This window comes from Peromyscus eremicus, chromosome 4, assembly GCF_949786415.1.
Source record: "Peromyscus eremicus chromosome 4, PerEre_H2_v1, whole genome shotgun sequence".
Lineage (NCBI taxonomy): Eukaryota > Metazoa > Chordata > Mammalia > Rodentia > Cricetidae > Peromyscus > Peromyscus eremicus.
In genome coordinates, this window is record NC_081419.1 from 28,917,630 (window position 1) to 28,938,369 (window position 20,740).

At 46.0% G+C, this 20,740-nt stretch overlaps 1 protein-coding gene across 2 annotated transcripts in view; it reads left to right on the forward strand.

Moving 5' to 3' along the window:
- The window catches only part of Kif5c (kinesin family member 5C), a 168,215-nt gene that overhangs the window by 95,321 nt on the left and 52,154 nt on the right, over positions 1-20,740 (forward strand). For both annotated transcript variants that reach the window (XM_059260454.1, XM_059260453.1), the window contains exons 12-15: positions 8,830-9,002; positions 13,944-14,012; positions 16,142-16,348; positions 18,662-18,808. In XM_059260454.1, coding sequence (XP_059116437.1) covers positions 8,830-9,002; positions 13,944-14,012; positions 16,142-16,348; positions 18,662-18,808 — 596 coding nt within the window. The remainder of the gene's footprint in view (positions 1-8,829; positions 9,003-13,943; positions 14,013-16,141; positions 16,349-18,661; positions 18,809-20,740) is intronic.

A 20,740-nucleotide genomic window follows, 5' to 3' on the forward strand; every position in this document is an offset into this window, starting at 1 on the left:
GTTGGGCAATAACCTGGTTGTTCTAATCATTTCCTATCTCTTGCCTGACTCTAGCAGTCCAGACCTTCCTCCCACATCCAGTGCTACCCTGTGGAATCTGCCCTGCCTCACTGGCCTGATTTCCTGCATACCTAGCATTTCTTTGGGGTCCTGTGTCCCATTAATGGCCTCTGCATGTGCCGTCACTTTAACAGATCCCATTTCATCCACATTGCTAATCTTTAAAAAGTCCCATTTCCTGTGTCTTTTGGTGAGATCCTCCATAAACCCTTAAGCTACATAATTTGGGGAAAGTAAGGCATAGGTCTGGAGTTCAGGGACTCCTGAGCTGAAGAGGGGAGGTCGAGCATTACTGACCTTTTGAGTGGTTGAAGGTGTAGGGAGAGACAAGGCCCCTATAGGTGATAGGTAGAAGAAGAGAGGAAGTAGAGATGGATGGACCCCCACAGCCTGTGGCCTTGTAACCACTGGATTGCTGAGATCGGAGGTGTTCTGCAGAGAGCCTGGCTAATACTCGTATTGTAAAGGTGATGTTTTTTAAAGGCACAGGTTTTTAAATGCAGAGAAAACAGACCGATAGAGACTGTAGGTGGATGGAACATAGTGAGGCAGAGAATAGAGACTGGAGTGGTCCTAGGATGAGCCAATCGAAAGTGCCGAGCTGGGTCAATGATTAACTGCACATCATGTGATATGTTGGTGGATACCACATATACAGTAAATTAGGACCACGCTTCGTTGTCTGCTCAGGGTTGAATGGCACCTTGATCTCTGGGAGAGCTGTAATCTTTTTTATGTTTGTTTGTTTTTGTTTTTCGAGACAGGGTTTCTCTGTGTAACAGTCTTGGCTGTCCTGGAACTCACTTTGTAGACCAGGCTGGCCTTGAACTCACAGAGATCCACTTGCCTCTGCCTCCTGAGTGCTGGGATTAAAGGCGTGTGCCACCACTGCCGCCCAGTGAGAGCTGTATTCTTAACCAAAGTCCAGTCTCTTCCATCATTGCTGCTGCCTATACTTAAAGTGAGCACTGGTGATTGCATGCAGGCCAGTGAGGTGAGTGAGAAAAGTGCCATCCCACAGGGGAAGGGGCTGGAAGCCCTTCGATGCTGTCATGCACCCGCCCTTGTGCTTGAGTCATGAGGCATGATAGTCACATAGAGAAAGAAGCTGGGGTGGAGACAGTGTCAACTCTCCTAGCTCTTATCAGCATGGTAGGATATTGCCAGGTTCCTTTTGAAATGTGGCATACGTGCATTGGGCCTAAACTAGGAGCGAGCTATTTAATTTACTTCAACATTCCCTGGGTATTGATATTTCCACATTGGGATCTGAACAAGTTCTAGGAGTCCTGTCAACGTGTGCTTTCCCTGGGAACGGTATTTCTTCCCTTGCATGGTGTGCTTATAATTCAAAAGTTTTGCTGCTCTGTTCCAGCTGTGAGAGATCAAGGAAGAAGTTGAATGTGCACGCATATGTGCCTGTGAGTTTTTGGACTTACCTCACTTGCTGTCATAGAGAATACAGTGGCAATACAAGGCAGGAGGCAATCAATTGCAAATCAGGTACAGGCAGATAAATGAATAAATAAAGACACATGTCTAATCCAGTTGCTAATGACAGGTGATACAAGAAAGAGGCATGCCCAGACTAATATCACTGAAAAGTTATAAAATACTATCCTGTTACGTGCCTAGAGGCTGATCTAAGGTCTGACCCCCTCTTACCTCCACCTGGACCAATTTTCAACCTTCGAAGCTTGATTGACATGACAGTGTATATTGAAAGTTTGTGTTCCCTCCAAAGCACATGTTGAAATCACAATTCCTCAGGTGATGGTATTAGGAGGTGGTTTCTTTGGAAGTTGTCCTAATTAGGATTTTTAGTTATGATAAAACACCATAACTAAAAGCTACTTAGGGAGGAAAGGGTTTATTTGGTTTACTCTTCCACGTTGTAGTTCATTACTGAAGGAGGTCAGGGCAGGAACTCATACAAGGGCAGGAACTAATGCAGAGGCCATGGAGGGGTGCTGCTTATTAGCTTGCACCCCATGATTTGCTCAGCCTGCTTTCTTATACAACCCAGGACCACCAGCCCAAAGATGGCTCACCCAGAGTGGGCGTGGCTCTCTCACATTAATTACTAATTAAGAAAAATGCCCTATAGGCTTGCCTGAAGCCCAGTCTTATGGAGGCTTTTCTTGATTGAGGTTCTCATTTCTCAGTTCACAATAGTCTGTATCAAGTTGACATAAAACTAGCCAGCACAGGAGGTGGTTATTTCTTGAGGATTATTGTCTTTACGTGATTCCCATGAGACTGTGCTGCAGGAGAAGACATCTGCAAACCTGAAGAGCTCCCCACACCCCACCCAAGAACAGGGCTGTGTTGCCACTATGACCTCAGACTTCCACTTTCCAAGTGATGAGAACTGCTTCTGTCGCTCAGAAGACCCCGTCCTGGGGTACTTTGTCATAGCTCCAGGTGACTAAGATGGCCGCCCTTTCAGTGTGCAGGCTGTGCGGCTCTCCCCTGCATACGTGGTTGGAACCGCCTTGGTTCTCAAAGGAGAACCTGTGACTTGGAGCATGTATTCTGCAAGCCTAGTTCTTTTTGGCATTGCCAGTGAGGGATGCCAGCTCTATAGACATGCAGAGGGACCTAAGGAGAGGCCACACCTTCTTTTTTGTTGTTTTGTTTTTTGTTTTTTTGAGACAAGATTTCTCTGTGTGGCCCAGGCTGGCCTGGAACTCAGAGATCCGCCAGCCTTTGCCTCCTGAGCGCTGGGATCAAAGGTGTGCGCCACCACTGCCTGGTCACACCTTTTTGTGGCTGTTGCTTGTTTGTTTTTTTTTTTTTTTTTTTTTTTTTTTTTCCCGAGATATGGTTTCTCTGTGTAGTTTTGGTGCCTATCCTGGATCTCGATCTGTAGACCAGAGCTGGCCTTGAACTCACAAAGATCTACCTGGCTCTGCCTCTCAAGTGCTGGGATCAAAGGAGTGCACCACTGCCACCCGGCTTTTTTTTTTTTTAGGATGAGAGAGAGCCACCTCACTGCCATGGCTTAATTCTTCAATGAACCAGTTACTGTCCTCAGGGTGCAAGTGGCAGCAGTGACAGACCCTGCCCAGCTTACACAGAAAGGAAGCCTGGGAAGAATCTAGAGAATATTGTATTTTCACAGAATCTGAAGTGTCCGAACACGAGGCTGAAGTGTGAACAACAGAAGGACAGACCCTTGTCAGGGGTTTGTTTCCCACATCATTTGGAGACTGGGAGGATCAGGACAGAAGTGGGGACAACATGTTTTGTGTGGCCTCATCTGGGAAAGACAGTGTTTTGACTGTGTGAGAAAGCCTGAGCTTGGTCCCTGAGGTGAAAGGCGATCACCCACTCTGTGGGCTGTGATCCACCTCCACATGTATGCCGTGACATGCGTGTGTGTGTGTGTGTGTGTGTGTGTGTGTGTGTGTGTGTGTGTGGACATACACTAAGTCAATACCCAAATGTAATTTTTAAAAGAAATCGAGTACCAGCATTGTAGCTCATACATCCTAGCTCGTCTCCCAGCCTTCTAGAGGCAGAGGTGGGAAGATCCCAAGTTAAAGCGAGCTCGGGCCAGACAGACCCTGCCTCCAAAGGAGTCATCAAAGACGATAGAAAGCTGTTTTTGTCTAGTCTCACCTCCATTATTGTCTTTTCTTTTTAAAATCATGGATAAGTGAATAAAAATGTAATTTCTAGGAAAAAGAAAAAAAAAGGGAAAATTAAACAAACAAACAAAACCCCCAAATTTAAAATTGAAACATTTTTTATTTTTATTACAGCTTTTCTGCCTTCTGTTTCCTCCCTCCAACCCTCCCATGTACCCCTCCCTGCTCTTCTTCAAATTCATGACTGTTTTTTTCCCACTAATTATTATTGCCAAACTTAAACTTTTAAAAATTATATTTATTTATTTATTTATTCTCTCATTTATTTATTTATTCTCTCTCTCTCTCTCTCTCTCTCTCTCTCTCTCTCTCTCTCTCTCTCTCTGTGTGTGTGTGTGTGTGTGTACATTTGCAGGTAAGTGTGTACATGCCACACTTCACTTGTGAATATCAGAGGACAACTTTCAGGGTCCCCAGGACTGACCTCGAGTGATAAGACTTGGCAGCAGGTACCTTTACCTGCTAAACCATATTGTTAACTCCTAAACCAAAATTTTTACAGCAGTCCAGGTCAGAAACAAAGACCCGGAAGTCCAGATGTTGGGCTAGCAGGGAAAGGCCGTCTGGTGTGTCTGCCATTTCTCCTGTTGAATAACTAGGTACAAAATGAGAAGAGAGGGTTTCTGTTTACGTTGGCTGTGGAAACCATGCTAGTAAATGCTTTCTTTTGTTTGGCTTTCTTGAGACAGGATGTATTGCCCAGGCTGGCTTTGACCTTTGATCCTCCTTCCTGCCTTAGCTTGCTGAGGGCTGGAGTTTCAGGAGTGGACTACTACTCTGCCTGTTGAGATTGCTCTTCAGCATTAAGTCTGTGGGAGATGCCGGTCCGCTCTTGGATTCATAGGTGTGAGCTGGCAGGAATTAGCATTTCAGTCAAGACGTCTAATTTGCTTAGGTCTTCCTTTTCCTTTGAGAGCACAGCTAAACTAATAGGAATACTGACTGCTCAGCAAACCACGTGGCCTATTCAAAAGGTCATGAATGTAAAGAGGGTGCAGGATCTGGTTAGCCCGTACATTAGAAAATTGTGCTAGACGGGATTAGGGGACGTCAGAAGCTGCTTACAGTATTTTTAGGAACAAGGGAGAAGGATGCTATTTGTATGCAAAACAGTCTCATAAAAGAATGATTTTTTTTTTTAAACTTCACATTTATATAATGACATCTTGTAGCCAGCTGCTCTTGCCCATCTGGCAACTTAAAGATTTCCTTATAGTGTCTTCGATACAGAAATTGCTTACTTACCATTAGGTGTACCACTAGGCCTGTTTAATTGGTATTAAAACAAAACACCTCGTTTGCCAGATCGACGGTGGTTTCTGGTGGAAGCTGTGAGTGCCCTGCAAATCTCTGCCCTGGAGTGGCTGAGAAAATGCAATTACCTCTCTGTGTTTTTCAGAGGCTTCAGGGACTCAACTTAGGAAAAGAATAACTAGCTTGTTGCTATTTCATGTGTGAAATTTTAATGATTTCCTGGCACTCTAATGGCATTCCTAAAGAAAAAAAGGAACCAAATAAACCCGTTTTAGAATTTTTAACTAATAGACCTAATGAGATTTGTTGTTGTTCTTGTTAGTCGGACCTTCTCATCCACCGAAATTGATGGATTTCCATTTTTGCAGCAACGTTATTTATGCTCTCTAGGGGTTTTCATTTTATAATTAGAAGGTTCTGCAAGCCTTATAGGTATGCTCCGAGTGAATGCTCCTGTGTAAACACAAATCTTTTTAGTCCTTAAAGGTAATTACAGCTGACAATAGTAAATGCCAGGATGCTTATTTAAAGACGGGAGGCCTTTTAGCTGAGAAAAGCAGACGTTTTCCAAGGTTATAAGCTCTCCTGTAGACAGCAGGTACAAGCCTCTGGGCTGGTCTAAAAGAAATCTGTTTTCACTTGGTGGTCTTTCTCCCCAGCTGATTGCAGGGCATTATTCCTCCAGGGTTAGCTCACAGCTCTCCTCTCTCTTACAATCAGTTATTCCATAATCATCTTGTGGAGTACACTGCAGTGCAGGGAATATTCTCGATTAACACGGTGAGATTGCCATGGAGACAGATTGCCTGGTGTCAGCTCTTGCACGGTGTTGGGAATTTACAGTCCCCAGACATCGTAGTTACCAGGGTCGCTTCTGGAAGTCATTCCCCTGGTTCTTTGAAGGGCGACGGCGGTGTTCGGAAACCCTTTGGTTCCTCTCTGGGCAGGAGCTGCGCTGCTTCTGCGTGTGGCTGCCTTATTCAGCTCCTGCAAAAAATAATGCCTGCCTGACCTTTAGAATATGAACTGGAGAGAGCTTGCTGTTTACATGTAGCTTTGTGGGAGAGGTGTTGACACGTTGATTCGGGGAAATGCTCACGAGAAACCAGCAAGACTGCTGTGGGTTTCAAACACGGTTTTAATAATGATAAAAAATAACCCTGAAATGGACTTGCGTAACTGGTGTTTTACTTTGTAAAAGAGCACTGGCCACACAGGTATTTTTGAATATACTAGAAAAATTAATTCAGAATAAGGAATAAGTAAAAAAAAATAATAATTGAGCTGCCAAGCATCTGAAGTTGCCCGTGTGCCAGGGAGCAGAGGGAGGAAGTGGTGGCACTTGAGACTGTTGATACCAGCCGGGCTCGTGACATCTACTGTCTTTAGAACAATTCTGGAATGAAAGCAGGGTTGTTTTCTCTTCTCCTTAGCAAAAGAAGAGGCTAAGCAGGCTATGGGCCTGGGATTAGTTAGGTTTGTGAAAACACGGAGTGTGGCTTCAGGATCGTGTTGCAGCCCTGGAGATGTTTATGACAGTCTGTGGATCGTTTCCAGGGGGCCCAGAGCAGCATCGTCAGCTTGCTGGACCTCTGGGACATCACCTACCTCTGGGCGATGCTGTCATCTGTAGACAACAGAAGAAAGTTTTAGGGGAATCAGATCTGTGACTTTTGGTTTGAGCAGGTCACTTGTAGGTCACAGGCGTTAATCCCTGGCCCCTGCCTGCCCAGAGGAATTAAAACAAACAAAACAGAACCAAAAACCAGTGGGCAGCCATCAGCTTGCCTAGGCTCCAGATATCACTGCCTGTCCAGCCATTAGGAACCAAAGCACACAGGGAATGCATCTCTTCCAGATGTTTGTGGATCTTATCTCTTTCCCTGCAGTGAGCGAGTCTGTGGATAATATGGTCATGGTTGGCTGGATCCTGGGTCGGTTAAGATAAGAATTTTACCTTCAGCATGTTGAAGCAGGAAGGTTAAATTCAGAGTGCACTCACTGGATTGCTATGTTTCTCAGATTTTACAAGCTATTCCTGAAAAATCCAAAACGTAACCATAGGCAGGACTTTGACAAATGCCAAAGTATCATTGGCAGATTCCGTAGGGGGGACAGAATTGGAAAGGAGGAAGAGGCTTTACACAGTTCTAATATATGCTGTCCATTGCCTGAGTTGTCTGAGGGTGTATTCTCAATTATCTCTGTGGTTAGAAATGGTCCGCGTCTTCATCCATCCACTCATGCACTCATCTACTTTCATCCATCCACTCATCTATTTTGCCACTCTGATAACCCCTGGACTTAACACCCTGGTGAGAATATAAGTTCTTTAAATGAATGAGATTCATTTCCCACCCTAAGATTGTTGATGAACATTTTAAACCAGGAATCGGAGCTTGGCGATACACCCATTTGGTGTAGGTTCAGCCCAAAGGCCACCACGATCTTCTAGTTTTATTTCAAGTCAATAATTTCGGAAAAAAAGCGTACATATAGTCTATAGTCCAGTTGGAGGGGGAGGTGGGGAGGCCTAGTTTCACAGGCGGTGAAACATGAATTGTCCAGAGTTTGCTTCATGTTGCTGCTTTAGATGGAACTGATAGATACGTGAAATAATTGACGTTAGCTTTGTCTCCACGGAAGCCTGCACACAAGCAGCAAAGCCAGGCCATCCCAGTGGTTTGTTTATCCCGAGATAATGTGCACTGTGTTCAGGTGGGTTCCTTGAGGCATGAAATATACTGTTCATGAAAGTACAGATTAAGATCTCCGTTTTTCTGTCTCTGTTCCCACTTTTGGCTCAGGGCAGTTTTCTGAGGAAATCTTTGCAGAATGGATAATATGGATAATATGGACTGAGAGGCTGAGTGGGGCCTAGGCCGTCCTGATGCTCAGGGGCTGGAGTTGCTGGTAAACACTGTGGTGGCTGTGGTGGTGAAGTGCGTTTGGTGTATGTTTGCTTTCCAAGACGGCGGTTGAAAGAGTCCAGCTGTGTGGTTTCCATAGGATCTGTTTCCTGCATTCTCTCTTTGCGTGATGATTTTCCTGCTGGGGCAGCCCTTGGCCAGCTTGAGATCTGTGCCTTTTCCTCCATTTGCATTGCCAAATCGAGCAGTGCTTCCTTTGAAGGCCCAGCAAAAGCTGCTCTGCAGGCTGAGGAGTGGTGTGTAGATTCTAGATTGGCTATCATTTCTTTATTTTTTTTTCCCCGGGACTACCTGACATCACAAGAAATTATTCTATTTGAACTCTCCAGCAGAGCCAATTAATTCGGGCTTCCCGAGGGGGAGTGTGGCGGTGGAGAGAGTGATTGCATCGGGCAGGTATGGTCCTCGAGTTGAAGCTGCCCTGACTTCCTCCCCCTGGCTCCGGAGAGTCTCGGATTGGCAGGACTGGGGGCCTACAGCGTTCTAGTTAAACAGTGGCACTGTGTTCCTTGCTTTGGCTGTTTCGACTAATGACACAGTAACATAATTAATTGGTAATTAGGATGCCTCAGAGGTCTGTCTCCCTTTGAATCAGTGACTAGAGAGAGTATGATTCTAGTAAGCGCTAGCATATTTCTCCACAAAAGGAGAATGTGCAGCAGCTCCCAGGCAGTGCCGGGGCTGGCTCAGTCACCAGCACTGTGACCCGTGGAGCCGTTCGATTTCTGCCGTGCATCCTTGGTCCAGCCTTGGTCCATTAGCTCCACCTTCCTTCCCAAATAGAAAGAACAGACGTTAGCTCCACACAAGGACTCTTTATTGTGTCTCCTCTGTTGTGTTGGTCACGAGGGTGACTATTTTTAGAACTCTTCCTGGAGGGTTGCATGCTTGATGTCTTTCGTCCTCAGCACCCCACTTGCTGTGTTTCTCAGGGGAAGCTGTGCCTGAGGATGAACAGATCAGCGCCAAGGACCAGAAGACCCTGGAGCCCTGCGACAACACACCCATCCTAGACAACATCACGCCTGTTGTGGTCGGCATCTCTGCTGAGAAGGAGAAGTATGACGAGGAGATCTCCAGTCTGTACCGACAGCTAGATGATAAGGTCTGTGGTTCAGGGCAAGAGCTCTGTCTCTGTGGGCCCCCAAGACGCCACTCGGCCCCAATTAAAGAGATAAGTCATGTTACCTCTTAATGGCAGAGAGATGAGTGGAAGATTCGACCAGTGTTGCCACATCAGGGAGAAAAATGCGTAAGGGGTTCGACGACCCCCACCTCCTTCTTCAGGTCTGAACATGGGAGACATTGGGGCAGGAGGTAAAAGGTGTGCATAATGAAGCAGTCCTGGTCAAGATGCGGCCGCTGTCTCAGCTGTGGTTCTGCAGGATGCTTACAAGAAATTTATTGCTGGTGGGGACAAGTCAGTTCCTCGGAGCTGAGAGCTCTCATTTGGAGACTGATCTCAGCGTGTCGTAACATGTCTGCCAGGCTCTGCCATTGCTAGAATCCAAGGGCGCTGCAGGTTTAGGTTAGTGACTGCCGGCACTCAGGTCCCTTTGAGGGGGTCTGGGACAGAGCACTGGAAAAACCTACTGCAGAGTGCCTCAGTTACTCTTATATTTGTGCCTTCAGCCTTGAAGGGGGATGAGATAGGTTAGGTAGCACAGGTTTTTAGATAAACACTTCCTGAGGGATTCATATGCTCGTATGCAGGATTGATCAGGTGACCGACATAAAGAGATATACAGAAGATGGAGACGATAGACTTTTATCGTGCTTTGCCTTGGCCTTGTGGGGTCAGTGTTCTCTAACAAAATCAGCTTCTGCATGCCTATTCTATATATTAGCCAGATACTGACAGTCTTCCCCCTGGCACAAAGATGGAAGGGGCAGGCGCAGTCACCAAGCCCCCTGGAGCTAAGGTAGGGCTACAGACAACTGTGGATGCCTCCCTTCCTGATTCCTGTTTTCTAGTTTGAGTGCGGTGGAAGTAGAAACCTTCATGCAAGTTTGATTAGAAGAACCAGGAAGTTGGGGGCGGGGTGGGTGGTCTAGACAGACAAGTCCTCACTTCTCGAAATCTTTCTGGGTGGGTTACTACAGGAGAGTAGGGCTATGTGAGTGTGCATGGGTGTGTTTGTCTCTTTCCTTCTATTCTGTGCCTCTCCTTTTCTTCTTGGAAAAGTCAACAGTAGCCCCAGCCTGGGACAAGGTAGGTGACCCCGAAGACTCAAGTGTGACTTTAGTTACGTGGCTTTAAGACCCTGAGCTTCGGACCTAACCACATTAAAAACGCATGGTCTTTCTGCTGTGAAGCCCTTTTCAGAGGCAGACTGTTGAATAATGTAGTTTGACCATGCTAAGTGGGGATGCTTAATCCTAGGACAAACTTTTAGGGCTCTGGTAGCCATGTAACTGCAAAGGTTAGAACAACGGAAAAGACTCCGTGAACAGCATGTATCATTCTTCGCCAGTAAAGGTCCAGTTAGGAATCCCAGTGGCACAGAAATTAAATCAGCATGTCATGTGATCCTGGCATATTGCCCGTGGGATATCCTAAGCTCTGTCAGTTTATTTCATCAAGGTTGCTGATATTGTCAGTCTGGTTTAATCTTTTCTGTGGTGGTTCAGCTCAGGTGCCGTGGATGTAATCCCTCTGGCCCGGATGGAATGGCTTTGTTCTGGGAGCATCACCATTAATCTTACAGGGCTCTGTCTTTGGGGGAAAGCCAGAGTCTGGTGTCACCTCTGCAAGCTGAGTGTGACTGGTTGCCTCGAGGATGCCCCTCTTCTTGTTTGTGCTTCTGGGAGTTATATGGTACCCAAAGATTAAAGCAGAGTCGTCCTATCTTCCCCAAAACATGTCGCACAAAATATCCATACTCATGAGAATTGGGTACTTGGCCTTTTGAGCTCTGGGTGTACTGTTCCCCTTTATTTTATGTGGGCATTATACTCAAGTCCTCAACGCAAAAGGAGATCAATTGTAAGTCAAAAGTTTATGCAAACTACGTGATTTCTCCAAAGAACGGTTATTGTTTTAAATAGTGAAGAAAATCCCATGTAATCCCTTTCTCTCCTCACAGATGCCCACATCTACAGATTCTGGGAGGGTGGGCCAGAATTGGTTCTGTGATGTTGAGAGATGTGGGAAAGAACAGAGCGCAGAGGTGATGCCCTGGAGGGCATCAAAGCTCATGGTCTACTGTTAACCGTGAGCTGCTTGATTATGTCCCACTGGCTGTCGTTCTTATGTGGCCCCTCAAAGACTCCAAAGGATAGCCCCATGCTTCTGATGAAACGTTTAGGTGTTTATATACTTGGAGAATGCCCAAGTTGGGACATAGTGTCTTCTTGGATTATTGAATGGTAGAACTGAAACTATCTGGAATGAGGTGAAGCATTAGCCTGGGTAGGTGCATGTGTCTTCCTTAACTTTTCACAGCCCATTGGTGGCAGAGCAGGAATGAGTTTTCATAGCTCTTGACCTTGAGCCCCACACTCATTTCATTTTGATCTTAGACCTTTAACCAGGGTCATCCTTAGTGAATCTCTTTAGAACACAGTAGGAGAAAGAATTTCTCCAAAACCCTCTGTGCTGTTCCTCATGGGTCTAAGGACAGATACACCCCAAGGTCCAGCCGCTTGATGGAAAAGCATGCATTTTGTAGTAGACCTGTGACTTAATGATGAGAAGCCCAGGGGAGATGTCCTGCTTGCCTGTATGCTGTTCTCATCTGTAACTCAGGGCTCCCAGATGTCAATGGGGACCAAAATCTTCAGTATATAACAGTATACTGTAACTGCTAGGTCCATCATTAGTCTCCTCTGTGTGTTCTCTTTGCTTGATGGAGAAGCCACATCATATGGGGACGTCAAAGGAGTGTCAGTATAATGGGGAGCTGGGTTATAGCATTGAAATATTGATGTTGGCCCTGTCTCTCCTTGGAGGCAGTGAATTCATGAGTGGTAAGTTGATTACATACTGTACTAATTACTGTGTAGCAAAAACATCTCCAGAATTAAAGGTGACCAGTGACCTTTTGAAAGCTGAGGTGACTGTATTATTTCATGCATAAGAAAATCCAACTACAAAATTAATTTCTGAAAAGTGCTTTGAAATCTGTTATCTCAGTGTGAGCGTGCTTAAACATGGCCTAAGAGATACACTTGGCATGCAGAAAGTACAGCGCACCTTTTTCAGAAAGGCTTAGGAAATTAAAATGAAATCAGAACAGACAACACTAAATCCTTAGGAAGGTGCTTTCATAAAGGGCAAATCTACTTCGGGAAAGGGCTCGAATGCTGATTTGCTCTCTGATGGAATCCTGTTTTCATCCTTCCCGGATGGGGCTAGCCCCCCCCCCCCCCATCACATCTCAGCTTGTCAGCTGTCAGGGAGGAAGGCTGCATCTTCAGGCTTTGCCAAGAGTGCAGTATGAGAATGCAAGGTACCTCACCCATCCTTTTTATTTCTGTCACTCGGCGGCAGGCTTTTTTAAAAAATTATTATTATTATTATTATTATTATTATTATTATTATTATTATTATTATTTTGCCTTGGGGGAGAAATGAGATAGTGCTCCTGAGGCTGAACTTCCTGGGTCTTTTATGTGAAGCTGTTTACTCTTCTTGTGCTGAGGAACAAAAATACAAAATTGATCCTTGTAACTGACATGCTAAGTGTGTGACGGTGAAGAAAAACCTGTCCTACCAAATAGCGAGTGAGCTGCGGAAGCTCCCATCTTGGCATTCATTCTCGGATTCTTCTGCCAGAAATCTGAGTTGGGAGGAAAACCATCAATATTTTATACAGCCATTGAAGGCACATTGGTGTATAACGTGCAGTGCAAATGGGCTTTCAGAGCAGAGCGGTGAAATCAAGTGTGTAGGGAAAGACCAAGACACAGGATAAGGATGTTCAGAGCCTGTGCCGTAGACTTGAGGGTGCTGGTGCTCCTTGGAGGGCACTAGCTACAACATCCACTAACCACATGCCAGCTGGCAGAGAGGCCACCAAACGTGCTGTGGGTGTCTGTGGAAGAGCGGTTCTGTGACCAGGGCCTCTCACACACCCCTCTCACCTTGCAAACAGATGTAGAGTGCAGGAGAGGGGTTTTTAGTGGGGAAAACACTGAAGCAGAGCCTGGCACAGACAGTGGAGGATACTGACCTGGATTTGACTGCTTGGGGTGCATCCTGAGACAGGTCAGCAAACAGCGCTTTTTCTCGTATAACCGAAGGATGGGGAGCCTGAAGCCGCACTGTCACTTTTCACAGACTGAACTTAAAATTTCATTTGAAATCACGAAAACAGAGCAGTAAGGCCCCGTTCTTCCACAGTGGTGAGGCGTCAAGCCTGCCGCCGCTCCCTTAGAGATGGCTTGCTGCTGGGGAGGCCTGCGGTGCATTCTTGCTATCTCAGCAGCGACACCTAGTGGCAGTGAAGAGAGCTGCTGCTTTTCCCGCTTCAGTAGCAACTTGGAAAGAGGCGTTCCAGTGTGCACACCCAGCTGGTTGCAGGGTTTGTTTGCTTGCTTTGTCTTTACATTGACAAGACTATTGATTGCCAATCAAGAAGGCTGTTGATTGATACCAAAGAGAAAACTCCACATAAGCGCTAGTTTCGCTACGCTAAGTAAACGGAAATGGTGTGGAAATAGTGGTCCGTCCTTTCTGTCACTTGGCATCATTCCTGGTCACAGATTTGCTTGACAGTCCATTCTGTTGACATTGTTAACATCTTTGTTTGGGGAAGGATGTATTTGGAGTCCCTTTCAGTTCCCAAGTACCAGACCTCTGATTTCTGGATGGACAGGATTTGGGTTCGCTTTGTAGATATTACATTTTCCAGAAAGAAAGCTGGATAAGAAATACATCAATTGATAAGCTCCTGGAATTGTCTCCAGCTCTACCCGCCCCCCCCCCCCCCCAATCTAACGAGTGGACTTAGGACTGGCCTCTTGGTGTCTGATTCTGGAAGGGAAACCAGGGTATCAAAACTGACATAACTAACGCCCAATTAAACATGATGCTTCATTTCAGGATGATGAAATTAACCAGCAGAGCCAGCTGGCTGAAAAACTAAAGCAACAGATGTTGGATCAGGATGAGGTAAAGAATGAAATCAATTCTTTTTTGCAATTTTTTTTGTTAATTTTTGTTGTTAATGTGAGTCCTAGAAATATAATTTGCAAATAACGTTTTAAAAACCTTCAAGCATGTGGAGAACTCCTATCAGTGTCCACTAAAGGTTGATTGTGGCTGTGCACAGAAAACAAATGTGTGGCTTTGTAGTCCTCTGAGGCCTAGGGAGTTACTCTGTGCTACACTTAGCCCTGGGAAGGCAGACACCTCTCTCCTGGTGGTCGGAGGGGGGTTTGCGCTCAGCCCCAGCAGAGGAGCACTCCGCTATTTTAGGACACTTCACCTCTGCAAAGGAGCTGCCTCATCAAGACAACAGTCTCACTGTGACATTTTCATACATGACTCTAATACACTCTGATCGTATTCACCCCCTCTTCTCCCCTCCTGACTCACCTTCCTCTCCTGCTTTTCTTCTACTTCCTTTTCCAAGATAACCCTCTAGAATCCATATAGGACAGGAAGTATGTGATATTTGTCTTCCTGAGTCTGGCTAATTTTCTTAATGTGATGATGTCTCCGCTCTTTTCCTGCAAGTGAAATAATCTCCTATTTATTACTAAATAAAATTTCATTATGTGTATATATCTATCAATCATCTGTCATCTATCTACCCACCTTTTGATTTGTCCATCCATCCATCCATCCATCCACCCATCCATCCATCCATTCATCCATCCATCCATCCATCCATCCATCCATCCATCCATCCATCCATCCATCCATCCAATCATCTATCTCCCTATCACATTTACTCTACCTAGACGTCTATTGATGGATACCTAAGCTGGTTCTCTAACCTGTCTATTGCAAAGATCTGGCTTATATTTTGGCATAGACCATGTTCTCCCACTGTCCTACAAGGGAAACAAAACCAAAAACAAATGTAGACCATGAGAGGGAAAGTGAACTGGGACCTCAGTGCTGTGCCTATACATTTGGTACACTGAAGAGGAGGAGGCCAGCTGTTTTCAACCTCCCCCTGACGGCATTCAGTTCTACAGTAAATGTCTTTATTGCACTGTCTTACCATGGATTGTACATACACGAACCCAAGCAAAGCACAACCAGCTAATTTATGAAGCACAGATAATTGGAAATTCTCTTGCTGAGATTGCCTAAGTACTTTTCTCTTTTGTGTTTTAAGATCTTTTGGCTTCCTTGCTAAAGGGCTGTTGACTGGCTCTTATGACGCGGTGATGGCAGGTGGCGGGAACTGATGCCCAGTCTCTGTTGCCCACACCCAGAAATCACCGTCCCTGTGACCATCTCCTTCCTCTTTGGTTCCCATCATCTTTACAATGTAGTGGTTGTGATTGTGTAGGGAGACAGTCTGTGCCTTTGGAGTCCCAGAACCATATTTAACAGGTTTCTGTCTTACCTATGGTGGAAGGCACTTGCTTATGTTTGCTGTTCTCTGCATTTCCAAGAGAGGGACAGCTGCCTTCGATCAATTCCCTTTGTTAAGTTCAAACCTGAACTTTTTTTTCCGCTTCAAAGCAATAAATAAATGTTCATTTTAGGGAAATCAGAAAATAACAATGGGAACAAAGCCAAAGAAACCATCTACAAGCCCAAGAGCTCATTTTATCACGTGCTGGTGTTTGGGGTATAGTCTTCCATACATTCCTGAAACACATTAAGGAAATGTGACTTCATTTTTAAATACTTTCTGGTGATTTTGAAATCAGCTTCTGTACAGAATGAAATAAATCATGGCACTGTTTTCAGAAGCTCTGCCAGTGTCGGCATAGTCAATAGGAATGGTTCTTCCATCTTTTGTTAACCACAGAAAAGCTTTCTACACCATGGCGTGTGTGTGTGTGTGTGTGTGTGTGTGTGTGTGTGTGTGTGTGTGTGTGTGTGTGTAGTTTAGTCTTTGACTTAAGCATAAAATTCTCAAGCTAAAAAGGAAAAAAGAGTTTTGGAATAACGTTTGAAAATGTACTTAGCATCTGGAACCTACAGTGAGAGTTCCTGACAACTTGAGTTCTTCCAACCTGTTCCCTTGTATCTCGTTCTGAAGTTGCTCCGTGTGGGTAGAGCACAGGTCATTGACATATAATTAGTGGGGTCACCATTCTCTCTCATTTCCCCAGCTTCTGGCTTCCACAAGAAGGGACTACGAGAAGATACAAGAGGAGTTGACACGCCTCCAGATTGAAAACGAGGCAGCCAAAGATGAAGTGAAAGAAGTCCTCCAGGCCCTGGAGGAGCTGGCTGTCAATTACGACCAGAAGTCACAGGAAGTGGAGGACAAGACCAGGGCCAATGAGCAGCTGACGGATGAGCTGGCCCAGAAAACGGTTGGAGCAATAGTGTTAAAGGGGCGGGACTTCCTTGTTGATGGGGTTATATAGGAAGGCAGTTGGCCGAATGCTTGTTGCTGTAAGAATCAGGTTGCTCCCCGAGGCCTCTCCAACAGTCCTTTCACCACGGACTGCCTGTCACAGCTATTTTACACCCAGGAAACTTATAACATCAGCAAGAATGCTTTCGGGAAATAGTTGAATGGAGATTCCAGATCCAGAAAAGGCTCAGTGAAAAATTTGACTTTATGACTCTTTGACCTCAGGCAAGATGTTTAAACATCTTGAATATTAATTGCTTTATCTATCAAAGTGGCAATAATATGCTCCTTGAGTGGCATGAGTATTAGTGGCCGTTTATGTAAAGCACTGAGCAAGGACATGTGATATAGTAATGATGAACAGTGAATAATACTAAGGCATTGTTAGGAAAGAGCAAATGCGTTATGCATTCCATTGTTTACATCCTAGTGACTGAGATTGCTCCCCCACCCCAGCTCCTTGGTCTAGCTTCAAGAGGCCAGAGGTGAGCTGGTCCTGTTAATGTGCATCCAGCCAGTGCATTGCTGTGTTTCCAGTTCTTCCCAGAGAGACAGATGCTGTGGCTTTTACTTGGTGAACGAGTGGCAGGCAGCGGGACCAGTGAGCATTTGGTGAGGTGGCTGTGCCATGCCTTTTGTTGCCTGGAGGTGGGTGGTACCGTTGAGTGGCCGTAGCCTACCGCTCTTGGTGCCTCGGCCTAGTGGCCTGGTGTCCTGGACTGTGCCAGACTGCCTTGTGGAGACATCAGTCCTGGGCATACAGAGCAGGTGGTGAGGAACGTGCTGGTGGTAGAGTGGACGGGAAGTCCTGTTTGCCCCCCACTTCCTACTGCATGGTGGAAGGAGGCCTTGCTCATGGCTTCCTGGAGAAAGGACTGCTGTGCCTGTGGTGTTGAAAATAAGGTGAAATGAGCGGTTGGCAGTGGCGACCTAAATCTCTGCAGACTCACTTAGGGAGGACGCCCGCACCGCTTCTGCTCTGTGCCTTCCTGGGTTTGTATAGCTTGTGTTTTGTGCTTCCCAAAGCAAGGCAAGGTTTTCCACACTGTGCTTCTAATTTTGTGTCAAAACAACTATTGTCAGACTGCTTTCGTATTTTCTAAATACATGGTAGTGACTAGCTGCGGTGGGAAAGTTGTACAAATGCCTCTTTGAATTAACTTGCAAGGCTCCAGGAGGACAAGACTTGCTCCAGTGTTGGCCGAGTTAGTGCCAAGGTGCTGGAAGAGGGGTATTCCGTTGCTCTGAGTTAAGAACACGTTACTTCTCATGGTAACAAACATGGAGTGGAGAAAAGATTAATTTGCTGGAGTTTGGTGAGACAATAGAATTTTTGCTGCCTATTAAGGAACTGTACTATGGAAGTTGAGTAATTCTGAAAAATTACAGGGTTTAATTTGTCTTCCCTGAGGTTTAGAAGATGTTTTAGGTTGTTTTCTAGGCTCGTTAATGTTTGTCTGGGCCGTTGGTTCCAGACCTATTAGTTAGGGTATTTGGAAGTGACCTAGGCAGCAGATTTTTGTTTGAGCATGGAACTGGGCACCTTGAACTAGAACAAGGGGAATGAATCGACACTTGGTGAGTTAGAAGATGTGGTTAAATACTACAAACATAGGGTGTCTTTTTGCACCGTTGTGTGCATGTGGAGGCCAGAGGTCAGCCTGGGGCATCACTCGTCCATGCTGTCAATCTTGTTTCCTGAGACAGCCTCCTGGAACTCACTGAGTATGCTAGACTGGCTGGCCAGTGAGCCACAGGACTCCTTCCCCGCACTGAGATAACAAGTGTGCACCACCAGACCCAGATTTCTGTTACATAGTCTCAGGCCCCAAGTACCTTATTGACTAAGCCATCAGTCCAATCCTTTAGTTATTTAAAAATCCTTATTTTACTTCCGGGTGGAGGTCTGAGGACAGTTTGCTGGAGTCAGTCCTTGCCTTTACCTGCTGCGCCATCTTCTAGGCCCTGGATTCATTTTTAATAACTCACTTTGCTAACGTGGATATTGTCAGCATGTCTGGTCTTACAAGATAACATCTCCGTATTACGTCCCTCTGTCAGAGAACTGAGTGCCGAGTAACAGTTGGCCTTCCGAGTTCTCGTGCACTGAGATCAGAGGAACGATCGAAGAGTTGGGTCTGTTCTCGTGCACTGAGATCAGAGGAACGATCGAAGAGTTGGGTCTGGCACAGGCTGTGGAGCTCTGCAGGCTGTAGGTAGGAAGTTCACGAGCCTCCTTGGTAACTTGTGGTTGGATTTGTTTTTCCAGACGACTCTGACAACCACACAGAGAGAGCTGAGTCAGCTCCAGGAGCTTAGCAACCACCAGAGGAAGAGGGCCACGGAGATCCTGAACCTGCTGCTGAAGGATCTGGGGGAGATAGGTGGAATCATCGGCACCAACGATGTGAAGACGGTGAGCCCGACTTCTCTCCTCTGTTCCCTCTCCGACTGCCGTGTGACCAGGACTTTGTGGCAACCCAAGCCTCAGGGCTGTGCGTGTGGCATGCTGGGAAATTCTTGAAGGCAGGAAGAAAAAAGCTGGTGCATGAAGGTTGTGGGGTAGAGGAGAGGTACCATTTATTTGCCTTTCAGATCTGGAGAGTGTCTTCTAGCCTTGGTTGGTCTTATGTGACTTGGTTTCTCCCTCAGCCTAATTGGCAATATCCCCATACTGGGGCTCAGCTGGGGGAGTTTCGGGCCAGGCCTCAGTTGCCTTCTACTTAAGAACCCAGTGCAGGGAGAATTCCCCAGTCAAGCAGTATGAATTACGACAACTTCTAGCTACAAGTCACAGGCAGCTAACAACGGCTTTAGGAGTAAACCACACTTAATTATCAGCAACAGGAGAAGCCGGGAGCCTTGTTATTCAGTGTGACCTGTATCACCTGGGGCTAATTAGCTCTACAGACTGGAGGCCTACCTCAGACACACTGAAGCAGAAACCACCTTTTAACAAGATTCCCCAGGTGACTCGTGGCCTATTAAAGTCAGAGAAACAAATTTTGTTTCGGTGAAGTGGCTTCAATCAGACAGAGGACCCAGCCTTTCTGTTTCCTTTCTGGCTGTCCTTGGCCTGTTTCACTTTCCCATCGTTTATGTGTTTGCCTCATGTAGCAAGATCACTGCTATGGCACCGATCATCACATCTTTACTCGACTACATCCCGGGCAGTGTGGGCTGCAACACTGATTACTTTTATTCAGAAAGTCCCAGGAGATGTAGCTGGCTGGATGTAGGTCATATGGACCATCCCAAAGGAGAATAAGATTGCCATGAATGGCCTTCTACCCTGGAGTTATGCATGCTGGTGCTCCTGAGGGCAAGGACGTGAGAGAGGTGGGGAAACAGAGGGTGGTCCAAAGTTGTCTCAAAGCTGGGAAGAGAAGGAAAAGAGAGAAAAAGAATGTTATCAGCCAAGAATGACAATGACTGGCCACAATATAGGTTGTCATTAACCAGAAAAATAGGTTAGATAATTACAAAAATAGCTTTTTGGGGGTAAACATTAGATGAAGTCAGCTTCACACTTTTGAGGTGTACTGTTGTGTTTTGAGGATGGTGGTGACCCCCAAAGCCTGACCCTCGCTCTGAATGCTAGTGTTCCACAGTTTTGATGAGCATAGCTTTCCAATGACAAAGGACCTTGGATGGAGTAGTTCCTGTGTTTGTTGATGACACTCGGTTGAGGAATGGTGTTCCTCAACTTGCTGCCCACGAGTCCTGAAAACAGAGCCTCCTGAATGTCAGCATGTTACCTTTACTGAGTGAGCCTTCAGCGTGTTGGCAATGGTTAAACGCTGGGAAGCCCTGCAAACTTCCCCTCTGGGAAACAGAAAGCCTTTGGAAGGTGCCAAGGGTCTAGGCTGAACATCTGAGACTTGGTGCCTTGATGGCCGCTGAGTGTTTCATGAGTCCCCGTGAGTGAGCAGAGCCGGAGCGCAGCATGGGCAGGCCCTGCCAGGTCGGTCCTGGCCTGGTGACTCTGTGCGTGAGGGGTAATTCTTTGAGCCACATGGTGGTGTTGAGCAAGGTAGTTCTGACACTGGGCTGATTAAAAGCGGCCCAGGACCAGGTGGAGCCGATTTATGGGAAGCTGCTGCCGACAGCAATAAGGGGAGGTCTTTTTATGCTGAAGTTCTGACATGGAGCTGATGAAAACACTAATGAAATCGAAGTGTGTCTGCGCTTTGCCCTGAAAGGTCCTTCCTGCCAGAAGTTGGGTATTTTAAAATACTCATTGGGTGTTTGGAGATTATTTTTAGATTCCAGACATTGGATGCCCTGGTTAACTTCATTGATGACTCTCCCTTGTAGATGGTGGAATTTTTAGAGGGCCTCGTTCCGT